This window comes from Chionomys nivalis, chromosome 6 (genome assembly GCF_950005125.1).
Source record: "Chionomys nivalis chromosome 6, mChiNiv1.1, whole genome shotgun sequence".
In the NCBI taxonomy this organism is placed as follows: domain Eukaryota; kingdom Metazoa; phylum Chordata; class Mammalia; order Rodentia; family Cricetidae; genus Chionomys; species Chionomys nivalis.
The window spans coordinates 14,608,925-14,626,442 of NC_080091.1; the positions used below are offsets into that span (position 1 = coordinate 14,608,925).

The window sequence follows — 17,518 nt, forward strand, 5'->3', positions numbered from 1 at the left end:
ACAATTCAGTTCAACCTAAATGTAAGCAATATGCATGTGGGAAAGCACGATTTCCCACTCTTGCTCTTGTCCTCAGATTACAGAATACGAAGCAGAAGCAGTCGGCTCTCTCAGCCATCTCATCAATATCACACACACTGCTAATAAGCAGATGACTTCGCATGGGCAACTGGCATTTTACCTCTACTAAAAAGTATTCCTTAAGTGACTTTTTAACAAAATTCTCATTAAATTATTACTTACACAAGGCCAAGAAAGTGTGCTTTGAATTCATCAACACCAAAACTCTTCTTAGCAAGTCCTTGTTCATGATATAGTTTTTTATGTGGTATGTGTGATGTTCCACACAAAATGTGAGTAACTCTAGAATTAAGGCAAGCAGCTGTGCTGTTTGATAATTATCTACGAAAGAAAGATATCTGATGAGAATATAATACACCTAAAGAGAATAAATACATTCTGTATCTTAAAGCGAAAGTACATTTTATATAATTTTAAAAAGGTACATATGTAAATACATTATTACTTTTATATATGTAAGACTATGTAAAAACTATCAGTTTTAAGGCTCTAGTGTAAAAAAATGTAGTAACAGAAAGAAAAGCTCAATATAAATCTACACATGTGATAATAAACCCTGTCACACTGACAATTTCCTAGCAACATATTCTTAATTAATGCTATCACTGCAAACAGGAACAAATTCAGGCCTCAAAGCTCTTACCTGAAGTGGCTCAATGAAATATCTTTTAAATTTATTTGTGTGCATGTGCATGCGAGAGCTAGTATGGTTGCAGGGGACAGTCTTAGGAATGGGCTTTCTCCTACCACCTTTGGGGTCCGGGCACCAGAAGACAGCCAATATGTAAGCTCCTCTACCAACTATGCTGCCTGGCAGTCCCAATACCATTTAACATTTTCAAAAAGCCATCTTTAAGAAAAACGTTACTTTTTGCTATTCAAGGAACAAACAAAAACAATTTCATGGAGATTTTTAGTAGCAGCCATCTTCAATTCATCAACTCATGCCATTCAGATCCCTGAAGCTACCTTTTTGGTTACCTTTCTAGATGCTCTGCTTCATGAAATGACTGTACAAGAAACTTTAACATCTACCAAGAAATTAAGATAAACAATCATTTTATAATGATTTAGAAAAGGAACACTACCCTGAGAGGAAATTCAGAATCACAGCCAAATAAAAAGTTAACACAATCAATCCCATCTAGTACAACCATTCGATTTAAACAGGAAGATTACACACTTAACATACTGTCCCTATCCCATGGGTGTTCATGCCACACATGTACAGGTGCCCATGAAGGCCAGATGAAGATGTGGGTCCCCTGGAGAGGGTATTCCAGGTAGCTGTGAACTGTAAAATGTGGGCACTAGAACAGAACTCTGTTTCTCTGGAAGAGAAGAGCCTCTGCAGTCCATGCAAACATTTTATGGGTCTTGACTGCTTCCGGAAATAATGTAGTGTTCTTTTAATTAACAAAATGGCCTTCAAAAACACACAATAAAAAACTGGCACTTCAAACACTGTTTTTACCTCAAGAGCAAGAAAAGTCTTACTTGTTCCAAAGTAAGTTCTGTAATAGCCACAATACCAGACGTAAAATTAGAACTAGTCTTTAACCATGAAATTTCTCCTGTTTTTAATTTTTAAGTATATGTATATTTGTGTGTTTGTGCACATGAGTGGAGGTGCCTTTGAAGGCCACAAGAGATTGTAGTTAATACTTTACAGATTAAGTTATAGGCAGTTTGAGCTATGAAATGAGTGCTGGAAAGTGAACTCAGATCTTCTGCATAAAAGTAGAATGTGTTCTTAACTGCTGAGCCATCCACCTCTCTACCTCTGGAGAAGTATTAAAGGGTATTACTGTGCTTGGTGGGATTCTGTGGGGATCAAAGGATCTACTTATATGTGGGTTCTGGGGATGGAACACAGGTCTCCAGCCATCTTCCCAGCCACACACAAAAGAACTTTAAAACAGTGATCTGTACTGTTAACTGTATTGTTTCCCCCTTTCTACTGTAAAGTCTTTAATTCAGTCTTAACATTCTCCTATGGAATCTCTCTTAGAGGTTTCTCTTGTTTCTCCTGGGGCTTTGATAAGCTTGGGAGAAAGAATGCAAGCTAAATGCCCCAGCTTTAATATTGTCAGCCCCATACCTTGAAAGCACATTCTAAAGAGAAGCAAATGGTAAAAGATGAAGGCTCACAGACAAGTACAGCACTGTGCTAAAGTGTGGATCCTAAGAGACTGTAGCTAATTACACCTAAAATATAAGAACTAGATTATCAACAACAAATTTACCAAGGAAATAATCTGTTTCTCATCTTTTATAGTTGGAAAGAAAACTTTCTTATAATAAAAGGGCAAATCTATGCTTGGATGTTAAAAGTTCCTCTACACACATATACATACTAATTAAGAAAAACCTCACAATTTGTACTCATAAAATATGAATTTAAACTTACCAGGGCAAATTGTACTGGTTTTGTTAGATCCAAGCAAATGATCTTTAAAAGAAAAATTAAAATCAACTAGTTCAGTAAATAATATTTTACATTTTCCCCATATTTCACGACATACAAGCATCCTTAATCATTCTTTTAAATTTCATAATAACCACTGAGCTGCCTTCTTTGGTTGAATATTATATATCTTTTACATAATTAGGTGCAGAGATTATTAAAATATAATAGTAGTGAGCTGGGCATAGTGGTCCAAACTTTTAATTCCAGCACTCAGGAAACAGAGGTAGGCGGATCTCTGTGAGTTTGAGATCAGCCTGGTCTACAGAGTAAGTTCCAAGACAGTCAGGGCTACACAGAGAAACCCTACATCACAAATACCTGAGACAAAGACAATAGTAACAGTGAAAATAAAAGTGAGGTTAAAACCAGGTAAGACAGACACATATTTTACTTTCTTTTATTCAACATTAGCAATTAGCATATATTTCTGCATTGTTGTGAGGAGCGTGGGGCCCCTTTGTTCTGTCCTGCTCGGCTAGCTTACACCCAAAATAACCACATAGAAACTGTATTAATTAAATTACTGTTTGGCCCATAAGTTCTAGCCTCTTACTGGCTAACTCTTTTTTTTTTTTTTTTGGTTTTTCGAGACAGGGTTTCTCTGTGGTTTTGGAGCCTGTCCTGGAACTAGCTCTTGTAGATCAGGCTGGTCTCGAACTCCCAGAGATCCGCCTGCCTCTGCCTCCCAAGTGCTGGGATTAAAGGCGTGCGCCACCACCGCCCGGCTTACTGGCTAACTCTTACATCTTGATTTAACCCATTTTTAATAATCTGTATGTCACCATGAGGTCGTGGCCTACCGGGAAAGATTCACCATGTCTGACCTGGCAGCTTCATGACGGCTCTCTCTGACTCTGCTTTTTTTTTTTTTTTTATTTTAAGAATTTAAGTTTTGTCTTCCCCGCCAACCTCACTTTTGTCCTATCAAAAGGCCAAGGCAGTTTTTTTTTTTTAATTGAACCAATGAAAGCAACACATAGACAGAAGGACCTCCTACACCACTGCATCACATTGGATGAGGAGGCTAGGTGAGGAAGAGAGGGCACAGCTTCGACAGACTTCTAAGTCTGGGGGTGACCAGTAGTGGAAGAGGGGCTCAGGCCGTACATAGAATAGGGGATGCAGCTTCTTAAACAACAAAAAATGAGCCAGGTGGTGATATGCCTTTAATCCCAGCACTCAGAAGGCAGAGGGAGATGGGTCTCTAAAGACAATCTGATCTACAAAGTGAGTTCTATGATAGGCTCCAAAAGCTACACAGAGAAACCCCATCTCAAAAGACCAAACAAACACACACCCATAAAATGTTGAAAGTTTAAAACTTCAGAGAAACACATACATTATGTTAAATTAGTTTTGATAAAGCCAACAGGCAATACATAAATATCTATTAAGAGTACTAACTAATAAATAAACAATAAAAAAAAAAAAAGAGTATTAACTAAGCTGGGCGGTGGTGGCTCACACCTTTAATCCCAGCACTCGGGAGGCAGAGGCAGGCAGATCTCTGGGAGTTCGAGGCCAGCCTGGTCTACAAGAGCTAGTTCCAGGACAGGCTCCAAAAAAAAAAAAAAAAAAAAAAAAAAAAACCAAAAAAAAGAGTACTAACTATATATTTGCATATGGTATAAGTGTTAAAACAACTATGCACAAATTTAATAACAAAAAACTTCTAGATCATCTCTTTTTAAATTTACCTAACTTTACCTAACTTTGCTTTCCCTCCACCCACACCCAGACATAGTTTCTGGCCCTGAACTCATACAGATCTACCTGAGTGTTGGAATTAAAGGCATGTGCCACCATCATCCATCAACTTTGCATTTATGATAATTAAGTTGATACTTCAAAATTCAATTTAATTATTTAACTGCAATCTTCCATTATATAGATACTCTACAATTTGTTCATTTTTTAAAAAATCATAAGCAATATAGTGACAGTACTGAACCTACCATATAAATGTAAAAATAGTCTTTAGGGAAAATAATCAGAAAGCCATTAAAGCTGTTAAATGGGGTATGTCTATGTTGTAACTTTTATTAATTTCATAAACATGTCTTGACCTTCCCCATCTCCTTTAGGACAGGAACTCATACGCCAGGCTAGCTAAAACTGGCTTTGAATTCCTAATCCTCTTGCCTCCACCTCTCAGTTCTGAAATTACTGGCCTGCTGCAGCCACATCTAGCCACGGTGTCCTCTTAGTTGATTACTCTAATAAACCAAAAATTGCTGCCCAACTGGATCTAGACAGCTACTAATCCCTAAGCAGTTCTTTACTCACATTCCTTCAAAACTATCTTGTCTCCATTCCACTTTAATTCTAAAACTAGAACCTGCCATTAGTAAGTTATGAGCATAACCCATGCGACAAATATGGAGAAGCAACAAAAAATACATATGTGAGGAAGAAAACCCTTTTCCCACAAATTGGGCACTGACAGTTCTTACCAAAGACACCCACAGACAAGGACAATCATGACTTCATACTGCACTTTAAATCTTTCAGTAATAACCTCTCTGCCATATAAAGCACCACATAATACTTTATGGCCATCATATGCAAACAGACAAGAGAACTTACCCTTCTCACACTTGTCTTCTGACGTATTGGTCAAAAGTGGAGCTGTGAGGACATGCATGCAATGGTTGTAGAAGAAATTTAAAAACTCACTCTTCTCAGTTTTCTGAAATAAAATGTTTAAAAGAACACTTTGCATTTAAGAAACATTTCAAGAATTAGCAGTGAAGGTCATATTCAAATAATAATACTTTAAGATAATGTGAAAGACTCTCAAGCTATCTAGAATCAAAGAAGCAAACTTACATATACTTCAATGTGAATTCCACACATAGGAAGTCTAATAATACATATTAGACATTAAAACAGTTAAAGTGAAAAAAAAGTGCAAACAGTTTTCCCATGGAAATTCAGAACAACTTTTAAAATTGAAGTGTGATAAAGACTAGATCCATCTGCTGAATACCATGGAGAGCACAACAAACAGCAAGGCACTGAGAACTTGAAAGCTATGAGCATTATGGTTTTTAAAATGTATTTTCATACATGTGCATGTACATGTATGTGTACACACATGTATGTGGATTCCTGAATATGCCAAAAAGGGGGGACTGGATTCCTTGGTAGTTTGTAAACTACCTAACACGGGCGCAGGAAACTAAACTTTGTTCTGCAAGAGACCAAATACTGTTACCTGCTGAGTCACCTTTCCAGCCCCTGGGATTATGATTGTAATGTTTTAGGTGATTAAAAATGGAGCTTGAGGTCTGGCAAACATACTTTGGTGCGTAAGCATTTGACTAGTATGTGTAGGGTCTTGAGTCCATTCCCCAAGTGTGTGTGGGGGTGGAGAGGCACTGACACTCTACATTTCACTGCCTATCCAAATCTGAAAAACTACTGAAGCCATTTATCAGTCTAGAAAATATGAAATCCACATCTGTTCCTTAAAGACTAAAATTTAATTTAGAAGACAATCTCTAATTTCTATCACCATTGAGCCAACTAACTTACAACATTTTAAAAATAATGTACACTTTCTCTTACTATAAGGGAATTTTATTAAGGAAAAATGATCTTTCATATTGAAATAACCACTATTAATATTCTGGAATCCTCCTTGAACCTTTCGTGATTTATGTAATTAAGAATCTGAGGGTTGGGTGGTTGGTGGTGATGTCCACCTTTATGGCAGTGCTTGGGAGGCAGAGACAGGCAGATCTCTGTAAATTAGAGGCCAGTCTGGTTTACAGAGTGAGTTGTAGGACAGGCAAGGCTACACAGAGAAACCCTGTCTTGAAAAACAAAGAAACAAACGAATAAAACCCTTCAGTTTACATCGGCTTTCTTGCTTTTTAATTGTGATAAGACCACATAAAATAAAATTTGCTACCCTGCTTTACTATCTTAAAAAACAGTCCAATATTATTTAAAACTATTATTAAAATTATTAAGTAGGAAAAAACATATAGCTCAATAAAAACAATAAAAAATTATTATTGTAAGATGGACATGGTGGCACATGCCTTTAATCCCAGCACTCGGGAGTCAGAGACAGGCAGATCTCTGTAAGTTCGAGGCCAACCTGGTCTACAGAGTGAGTTTTAGCTACACAGCTAAAACTGTCTTAAAAAACCAAAAACTTATTTAAAAATTACACTGTGCCCAAAGTTTAAACAAGTTATCATATAGAAGCCAAAGAACAAAAACTAAACTCCTAATCTAATTAATAATTCTGGGTCAGTGAGGGCTCAGCAGAAAAAAGCACTGCTGCCAATCATGACCAAACTGGAGTTTGATTCCTGGGTCCCTGTCATAGCAGCACAGAGCTTATGCCTGCAAATCATCCTTGGACCTTCACAGTATACCCTTTACCCATAACAAATAAAGGAAAAAGCTAAAAGCAAAAAAGGAACCGAACAGACAACACTGTTACATTTACTAAAAATTAATACAGATACTTATCAAAATATTTGTTGCTTCTAAAGATCTTACTACAAAACCATTTAAGACTGTAAAGCCCAACACCTCTGACTTCAGTGTGAGTTCTTACATTAGTTGTAGCCAACATGTTCTCGGGATCAATTAGAGTACGAAGAAGTCCCATCAACTGAACTGCACCTCCTAGCTCAGGGTCAGTATCACAGATCATTTGTTCAATCACCACATTTATAAGAAGTATATCCTGGAAGAAAATATGTTTCCGTGAGACCTTGACATAAGATAAACATAACAACTGAAGGAATAAAATCAGAGCACAGAAAAAAAAAAAATCAAAGTATAGAATACTTTAAAGATTTTTTTTCTATTTCCCAAAGTTCTGAAAATATTTAGAGTGAATAGAGATAGATAGATAGATAGATAGATAGATAGATAGATAGATAGATAGATAGATAGATAGAGACAAAGACTTTCACCATTCTAGGTGTTAGCACTGGGTATAAATCAATAGGCTGATCAAGCATATATGAACACAGAACATGTGACCCTAAAACCGATCATTTCAATCTTTAAATTGAAAACTCTTCCTAGAAAAAGCACAAGCAGTAACTTAGCACACACCTTTTACAAGATTCGAGAACAGTGTCATAAAGTGACTTAGCTTTAGGTTTACTGTTGCACACTTTTGCATTCTTTGTGTATGTTGTTTTTGCATGCCCTGTATGTGTGTATAGACGTCTAATGCTAATGTGCAGAATCTTCCTTTGTTTTTTTTTTTTCTCTTTGTTTGTTTTTCTGAGATACTCTCCGGAGTCCCCGGCTCTCCTGGAGTTCAGGATGGTCTTGCCTGCCTCTGCCTCCAGAGTGCTGGGGTTAAAGGCGTGTCCTATTATGTATGCCATGCCCAACTTGTACACTACTTTTTGAGACAGGGTCTCTCACTGTACCTCCCTGTTTTCATTAACCCAGCACTGTGATTATAGGTGCTGGGTTTTCTCTCACATGGGTTCTGGGGACCCAAACTCTGGTCCTCATGCTTGTGTGACAAAGTACTTTACTGACTGAACCAACATTTTTTTTTTTAAGCATAGAAATCTTAAGCATTACAATAGGACAAAAAGTGATTGTCATGTTGAAAGAAAAGCACTCTGTCATCAAAAGTATACTCTAAACAACTTGTTATCAGGCCCTTTTGTTGCTGCATGGACATCATACAGTTATTATAGTGGTTTGAGTAAAAATGGCCCTGCAAGCTCATAAATTTGAATATTTGGTCCCTAACTGGTAGAAATGTTTGGAAAGGTTGAAGAGGTGGGCTCTTATAGGAAGAGCTGTGTCACTGGAGATGGGTTTGAAGGCTTCAAAAGTCCATGTCATTCCCAATTAGCGCACTCTGCCTTTTGCTTGTGATGTGAACTCTCAGCTACTGGTTCATTGCCTTCCCTGTCTGCCTGATGTCACACCCCATTGCCATGATGGTTATGGACTCACCCTCTAGAACTGAAAGCACCAATAAACTTCCATAAGTTGTCTTGGTCACAGTGCTTTGTCACAGAAGTAGAAAAGTAACTAAGACAGTTAGTTATACAAACCTAGATGATGTACCTGTAACACACTCCAGCTATAATGGTATAAATGGATAACTCACTGCAGCTAGGCTTACACTAAACAAAACATCACAACTGATAACTGTATGAGACAAATACTAGGAAAACATTAAAGAGATGAAACTTGCTAAGTTGCTCAGGCTAATCTTGAACTCTGAGCTCAAACAATCTTCCAAGTAGCCAGGATTCTTCCTCTCTCTTTAAATATATGTCAGGCTTTTTAATTTTTTTTTTTATTTTTTTAAAGATGGGGTCTCACTCTAGTGAGAAATAATTATGGAAGAAAGCAATAAAGAGACATGAATTCACAAACAGCTGGCAAAGAAGAACCAACTAAACCAGGCCATAGAAAATTAACTATTAAAAACTGGAGCACAATCTTCTACCAGGCTTGAACATTTGAAAATCAATGATTCTGATTTGTCACAGCATTAGAAACAGATTTAGGGGTCAGCAGGATGAAATAATAGGTAAAGGTGTTTGTTGCCAAGTCTGACAAACTGAGCCCGACCACTGGAAGCCACAAGGTGGAAAAAGAGAACCAACTTTTGCAAGTCTCTTGGGCAAGTATGTTAGAAAAATTAGTAACTATTTCTCTGTTATCAATTAAACATAAACAAGAAAACATTGCTAATGAAAACTAATCAAATTTTTAAAGAGTTAAGAATTTTAAAAGCAAGCTGTTCATGATTATTATGGTATAAGTTGAGATTTATGGTCATTTAAGATGAACACCTTTTAAGCATATAAGCTTCAAAGATAGAATGTTAATTTCAACAGAAATATTAATCCTGAAGTTATCTTCTATAAAGGCTGACATTAAGAATATCACAGTGAGATAAAAATTAACTAGGGTTTAGAATCATTTAGTGTTCAGTAGACTAGAGTGATGGCTCAGCAATTAAAAGCAGGTCCTGCTCTTCCAAAGTATCAGAGTTCAGTTCCAAGGACCCATCCATGTCAGGCAGCTTAAAATTGCCTGTAACTCCAGCTCCAGGGTAATGGTTACCTTCTTCTGGTCTCCCCAAGTAATCTAAATAAAACCTACAACACCTAATGTTCTCCAAACAAACAAACAAACAAACAAACAAACAAACAAACACATACTCTAAAACCAACCAACCAAAGACAACTGCTAGAGTAACATACTTAATATAAAATGTTTCTGGGGGATGGTTTCAGACAGGATCTTGTTCTAACAGTATGTGAGAAGGTCTAGGCTGACCTTGAACTTGTGGCAGCCCTTTTGTCTTGGCACCCAAAAGTATTGAGATTATAGGTGTGAGACACGTTGCCCCCCCCCCCCCCCAACTATCTCTTTAACTATAGCAGCATCCCTAACTTTCTTTAAGGAATGGAAAGTTATGGTGACACACGTCTGCATCACAGCACCTGAGAGGCTGAGGCAGGAGGCTATAAATTCAAAGCTAGACTGATGCACATGCTAACAGTCTCAAAGCAAAAGCAGAGGGGCCAAGTTTGGCTTCCAACACAAAGGTCAGGTGGCAGACAACTGCTTGTGATTATAGATTCAAAGGATCTTATGACTTCTCCTGGGCCCCAGCGGCATCTGTGTGCATGTGCTTGACACACAAACACACAAATCTTAAAACAGAAAAAGCAGAAGAACAACAAAACAACAAAACTAAGCCAAGAAACATTGTAAGCAACTAAGAAATACAAAAAGTAAAAATATAAACATACATTAAGACTAAACATAAAACTAACAAAAAGAATGTAGCTAGCTAGTCAGTGGTGCACATGCCTTTAATGCTAAGTAGAAGCAGGCAGATCTATAACTTCAGTTCATTTTGCTCATATTGCATAAATATTTTTATAGTAAGAAAACAATATTTTTCTTATTATTCAACTTTCAGTCCCATTTAAAAATAGGAACTAAGTGAAAACAAATTCTTAGTTATACAAGGTCATTACTTGGTCTGCACATCTAAAGGATTACAATGTATTCCCACTAAAGATGGTTGTCCTTTTAACAGTAGTACTCCTACTGTTTTGGTGGGCACATCTTGACTGTCAGGTTAGCAGTATAACACACAGGGTTTATGCCTGAATAAGACTGTTTGATGACTTTTCTTTCCAACTTCTGGCATGATGAAAGCAGGGAGAAAGCTTATAGGTTAGTTCCAGTTTGATTTCTCTATCCTGCAATTATAGAGTGTGGGATTTTGGCAATATCATCTTATCATCTTGTTTTGGTGAGCAAGAGCAGTGATAGTAGCCTGTATTTGTTTGTGGAGCCCCAGGGGCCTCAATAACTCACAACTCATAGGGAGGTAGTCCTTCTCTCACACAGATTTTTATTTAATAGCCTCTGGTTTCTGAGGCACATTTAATTCTGTTCAAATGCTTTTTAAATTACAATTTTAATTACCCTAAAATATAAAAAATGCCTTCCATTACTACTATATGTTCTTAAATTTAGGATTATGGTTATGACTTCTTTGCAACAGTAAGCATTTCTCCATGGGTAACACAAAATTCAGCATCATTACTTACATCATCACTCTGCTGGGCTTCTTGCATCACAAATTCACGGACCATAGATGGACTAAACTCTACCAGATAAGAAAATATATCTGTAGCAGCTGATCTGACTTGCAAGTCATCCATGCCCTGATAAAAGGGAAGCTGGGTTAGAGACTGGTAACAAAGGTTAGTCTTGCATTCCCTCTTCTCTCTCAAATCCATGAATAAACTCTTAGAATTTCAGATTAACATTCAACTTCAATTTGTAGTATCTCTTCCCTCCCCAGATGAACGCATCCCCTCCTCATTTCTGGATTAAGACACCAAACTGAATTAAAATATACTCCCCCGCCTCCACACCTAAAACTGTTATATTTGGGAGCAGCTCAGTATTTATTTCTAATGGTTTTTACCATCTTAAAAGAAATATTCAGAGATTATACATAAGCATGAACAGAGAGCTGAGTGCACACTTGTAACCCACTGACACAGGCACACGTGTGGCATACATTCACATAAATACACATATACACAAAGAAAACAAAAAATAATTTTTAAAATAAAAGACACATTTTAAAGCGAAGACTTAAAATTATCCTCATTTAGATTTTTTTTTTTTATCTGAATGCCTACGAATCAAATACACGTAACTGAAAGCTGAGAATTTAACTCTTGGCTCAGTATGTTCTCACTCTACCAACTGGATTAAAAGTGAAGACAACTCACCCAATTCTATGAAGCACAGTGTCACTTAAGGAAAAACAAGTCGAAGAAAAACAAACACAAACACTGATGGCACAAATCATTCTTGTGGTGACTCAGCATCAGATGAATGACTAAACGATAAGTCAGCACTATGCAAATATTTTACCATCCAAAAAATAAATCTATGACAAAATCACAACTTCAAAAGCACAAGAAGAAACCATAATTACCATCACAATTTCCAGAGCAGGAAGAATTCCCAATTTTGCCAAGGTTTTGAAAAAAGCATCCCTGTTCTGAGGTTGTAATGTCTGAGAAAATGCACAAAATTCCTTGAAGAAATTAACCTGTGAGGTTAAACATTAAAGTGAGAAGTCAGTAACATAAAGATAAAACTGGGGATACTGTAAGGTTAGCTCCAGAGTATGGAATTCATCCTTCCGAAGGACTTCATCTTTTCACATGTCCTGGTTCATTATATTAAAAGTTAGAGCGGGCATACTGGTTTATACTATCTTCCTAAAACTCAGGAGGCAGGAGGATCAGGAATCTGAGGCCAACCTAGGCAACAGTTAAATAAATAAAACTTGTCTCTTTAAAAATAAAGCCCGGGGTGGACCAGATGACTCAGTGGGAGAGTCGCTTGCTGTCAAGTCTGACAACTTGAGCCTGATTCCTGGAACCCACACAATAGAAAGAAAGCCAATCCCACACGTTGTCCTCTGACCTCCACTCATGCATGTGTACACCACTCCCCAATTGTAAAATATAAACAAGGGTGACATAGACATATGAGGGTGTACTCACAAACAAACCAACTCTAGCATCATATTAAAAAATAAACCTAGCTTTACTCCTCAAACACTGATCTTCTCTAAACCTAATGTAAAAAAATGCCACAAATCTGATTACATTCAAAGAAGGCAAAGATCTAGTAAATAGCAATTGTTGATTTTCCCTCTAAAATAGTTACCTCTCAAAACAAAAGCAAAACTCCAAGGCTCCTAAAACCCCTTGATAGACACATTAACAAGTAAACATCTTTAAGGAACCAAATATTTATCATTCATTTATTTTAGTGTTTTCCTTTCATCTCTGTAGTTTTGTTTCTGCATCTCCATTATATAAATACCTACTACTATAACAAATGTCTATAGTTCTGTCGTGCTATAAGGCATTTAAATTTCCTTGGGGAGGGTATCCGTGTGTGGGGGAATGACACACATAATATCTTAACTATTTTCTGAAACATGTAAAAACAAGTTTTAGAAACTGAATAAATGACTTACCAATTCACGTCGTTTATCATCATCCGTAGCTTCATCTGTTAACTGTGCAAAGACTTCGGACAAAAACTTCTCATCTTCCTACATGAAAAGAAGGAATTGTTATGAAATATTAGCAAAAATAAAGTTACACTATATACGCCTTACACAAAGTATAGTAAAAAACAAATTGAAATTCAAAAGCATATTTATCATGAAACCTGAAGTTTGAGGAGAACTTCTGTGGAAGTTAACACAAGCCAGAGTCTTACTACACAGGAAGAAGAGCACAAACAGGAGCTCCAGACGCAGATGAATTAATTTGCTTTCATTCTGATAGCTTTTCTAAGTCAGTTTTTATTTACTCTTAATTTAAACATAGCTCAAATAAATCCGAGGATCTCACTGTCAGTTCATATGTACCAGAAAAAAAGAACAAGACAGGCACAGGAGTGTGGCAGCAGGCAGGAAGTCTTCAACATGTGAGATCATACAGGGCGCTTTAATCTATAGCCAAGGATAAAATAAAATGACAAATCACTACGGTAATTGAACCCGATGACTAAGAGATATTAAAAATTTGTATGTCTAAAATGTAGAAGAGATATTTAAATTATAACTGTGGTTGTCTGAATAAAATGAAACCATCAAATATAAAAGATGCATTTGAAACATGTCTTATACGAACCATACATTAACCAAGGATCTCAAAACTGCTTCCAAAATAAGGTGGAGAACTTAATTGAAGATATAGTCCTCACCAGTTAGAAAAGTACCAAGCATCAAAGACAAAGAGATAAAAAAGGGCCCTAAATGAGTGACTCAAGCTGGGCAGCGGTGGCACACGCCTTTAATCCCAGCACTCCAGAGGCTGAGGCAGGCGGATCTCTGTGAGTTCGAAGCCAACCTGGTCTACAAAGTGAGTTCCAGGACAGGCTCCAAAGCTACAGGGAAACCTGTCTTGAAAAGACAAAGAAGAGTGACTCAGAATGGTACTTCTTTATGTATTCACTGACTCCTTTTAGACACTATATATCATGGCTTGATACACTTAGAACAAACAAGGATGTTTCAAAACCCACCTCTATGAAACTTGATTTTAAGTGACTTGCTCTAAAAATATTATAAATGCAGTATCTGTAAATATCTATTTCCCCCGTTCACATCTTTTATAAATTTTGTTTCTTTCCACAGATCTCCCACATTAAATTTTTATTCTTACTAGCTAAAGGTTTTTAAACTCTTTCTGAGTATTTTCAAAGGAGAACGTTCCAAAGTCTTGATAAGTGCATTTTCCCTTACATTCTTTGCACGACTTGCCACTTATCGGACAGCCAAACCACTGAAACTATTCATGAAAGCAATCTTAATGATGTTCATCAGGAGCCTCTTCCCCCTCCCCCAATTTACAGCATCATTTCTGTGACTTCTTTAAGCTACGAAGCATTATGTTTCAGGGTATATGTTAGGAAGAAAGTGATTGACAATATAAAGCCTGGAGCTGGGATACTTCTTCCTAAATCCTTGCTTCTCTAAGACACAAAAGTAATCACTTTTGATCATTTTTTTTGTTTTCTACAGAAAAGGCTTAAAAGCTTTTGTTTTAATAAGACAACTATCACAGTACATGTGGCTACTTTTCTAGATAATGAAACACCTGGGGAGGGTTCTAACTCAGGGCTGGGACATAGCTCAGTGGGAGAGTTCTTTTCTAACCATGAGAATAATCCTTAGTGGTACAAACAAAAATAAGAACAAAACAGACAAACATCACGTAGTTTAAAGTTCATTAACAATTTCACAAATTGCATCTTATGAATCATAAATAAATGAAAATTTCTTGGTATGGTAGCACAAGCCATTAATCCCAGGACTCAAGAAGGCAGAGACAAGAGGATCACTATGAGTCTGGCCTACATGGTGAGTTTCTAAACAGCCAAAGCTACTAGTGAGACTTAACCTTAAAAAAAAAAGTAGCCGGGCGGTGGTGGCGCACGCCTTTAATCCCAGCACTCGGGAGGCAGAGGCAGGCGGATCTCTGGGAGTTCGAGACCAGCCTGGTCTACAAGAGCTAGTTCCAGGACAGGCTCCAAAACCACAGAGAAACCCTGTCTTGAAAAACCAAAAAAAAAAAAAAAAAAAAAAAAAAAAGTAAACAAGTAAAATAAAATTCCTTTAAAGTTTTGCTTTATATCATAGATTTCACAAACAGAATTATAAAATATATGTAAAATGACAAAGAAAATTTTGCAAATATTTATAGATTAGTTTACACAATTTATTTAAACTATTTTTGACAGTACTGGGAACTGGTAAGTAAGCATTCTCTACCACTGAACTACATCTCCAGACATTATTTTTCAACTACAAAAAAATGTTATCATTTACTGTTGTAGATCTGGAAACCTTTAAGTCAAGCAATCACTTAGATGCTATATTTGAGAATCTGACATCCTTTATATTAACTCCAGAGTATGGGCATATGTAGCACAATTAATAAAAACCCAGAGACAGATATTGGAGTTCAACCTGAAGAACAGAAAAGCAAAGCAGTCAGTCACTGGCTCTTACTTCTCCTCCTGTCTGAAAATGGCGATCCTGTCTCCAGAAATCCTCAGAATGAGACTGAGCCTGAAACCTGTCTCCTCCCATCTTATATTCCTCTGCTGGGATTAAAGGCGAGCATCACTACTGCCCAGATTCTATGGTAAACTAGTGTGGCTACTGGGACTAAAGGTGTGTGTCACCATTGCCTGGTCTTTATAGCTGATCAGTGTGACTGTTTTACTCTTGATCTTCAGGCAAGCTTTATTAATTAAAATAAAAATGAAGTATCACTATAGCCACATTTTCAATTTCCTGATACTGATTTTTCTGTCTGTGTATAAAGCAGCATCCTGAAATGAATAGTAGGTCACACAACTGAAATCACAGTGCTCAGGAAAAATGAGGAAAATCCTGAGTTCAAAGTCAGCCAAATAAAATTATAAAAAAACCCAACAAAACACCACATCCCATTTGCTATAAAAGGAACCTAATATGTTATTTAACTTTCCTTATACCCTTTACTGAAGAATAATGAACAATTGGTAGGTAGGACCAGGAGTGGTGGTACATGCATGTAATTCCAGGAACTGGGAGTCATTCTCAGCTACACTGTTAAGTTGAAGGCTAGCCTGGGTTTCATCAGTGGGAAATTCCTACAAGCTGTCCTCAAATATGCCCCTCCCCATAGTATAGCACACACGCACATACACAAACACAATAAATGTAATAAAAAAGCACCTTATACTAAAACTTAAAAATCTTAAAAAATAAAAACCGTAAGACAGTCGTGCTTTCTATGTTTAATAGAACATTTAAAGTAAACAAAGTAAATCGTTATCACCGGCTTAAATTATTAGCAACACAACACCTTGAAAATAGAACTGTGAAAAGTAATTTACTTACCTGCAACATGCTGACTATTTCAACTTTGTTGAAGAAAATAAAAGATGTAAGAGTAGAAAGAAAATTCTCTTCAAAAACAGAAGGTGTAGGCAAAATGATGTCCTGAATGTACTGCACCCTGTAAGTCTGATGTATTTTTTGCCTTAGTTCCGAGTCTGTTATTGGTATAACTTCCTTAAACTTTGCAGTTTTGGTCAGAAATTCTCTATGCCTTTTTGGCTGGGCCAAAGCAGGGTCATATTCAAGGCATCCCACGACATCCATGATACACTCATCAGAAAACATTACCTCAAAAAGAGTTGCCTTATTTAGGAATAAGATTCCTCTAATAATCTCATACAGATGGTGCAAGCCTTCAGTGTTTTCTAGGTCCTCACAAGCTTGGAACAGCTGCAGTAGTTTTTTGATATAGCCTTCATTTTCCAAGGCCAGAGCCAGCTTTTCCCTACGGATAGGTGAGGAAAGAACTGAGGTAACTAAGTCAGCAATCTCTTCAAGTTTACTGAGTTCACATGTGGGCAGGTCAATTAGATGACTAGTTTCTGGCATTTCTTCAAATCGTTCTTCTTCTGATTCATCAATGAGGTCCTGTGTGACTTCTACTGATGGGTCCTTACCTTGAACCTAAAAACACCCAAGTACAGCTGGTTATCTTAAAATACAAAATAGTTTAACACTCTGGAAATCAAATCACTGACCATCGAATTTATGTAAAAGTACCGTGAACACCGAGCACAGCGGCTCACCTGTAATCTCAGTGCTTGAGAGGTGGAGGCAAGAATCAGGAAATTCAAGGCCAGTCTAGTTAAGAAATGACATTCTCAGGACTGGGCAGTGGCTCAGTTGGTAAAGCACTTGCCATACAAGCCTGAGGACCCCAACTCCTCAACCGGAGCTCCAGAAACCAACAAATGCAGGACATGGTGGTGGGCACACTTGTTCGTAATCCCACTGTGGGGGAGAAGACAAGTGAAGAGGAGAAATAACAA

General features: G+C 37.1%; 1 protein-coding gene across 2 annotated transcripts in view; it reads right to left on the reverse strand.

Annotated features, from left to right (window-relative positions):
• The window catches only part of Ppp4r3b (protein phosphatase 4 regulatory subunit 3B), a 53,488-nt gene that overhangs the window by 18,597 nt on the left and 17,373 nt on the right, over positions 1 to 17,518 (reverse strand). Inside the window, exons 4-11 of one of the 2 annotated variants that reach the window (XM_057772616.1) lie at positions 16,530 to 17,153; positions 13,104 to 13,181; positions 12,045 to 12,161; positions 11,140 to 11,256; positions 7,128 to 7,259; positions 5,138 to 5,240; positions 2,492 to 2,533; positions 244 to 402 (exon numbers count right to left, since the gene is read on the reverse strand). In XM_057772616.1, the coding sequence (XP_057628599.1) occupies positions 244 to 402; positions 2,492 to 2,533; positions 5,138 to 5,240; positions 7,128 to 7,259; positions 11,140 to 11,256; positions 12,045 to 12,161; positions 13,104 to 13,181; positions 16,530 to 17,153 (1,372 nt within the window). The remainder of the gene's footprint in view (positions 1 to 243; positions 403 to 2,491; positions 2,534 to 5,137; positions 5,241 to 7,127; positions 7,260 to 11,139; positions 11,257 to 12,044; positions 12,162 to 13,103; positions 13,182 to 16,529; positions 17,154 to 17,518) is intronic. The other variant, XM_057772617.1, reaches the window with a different exon arrangement.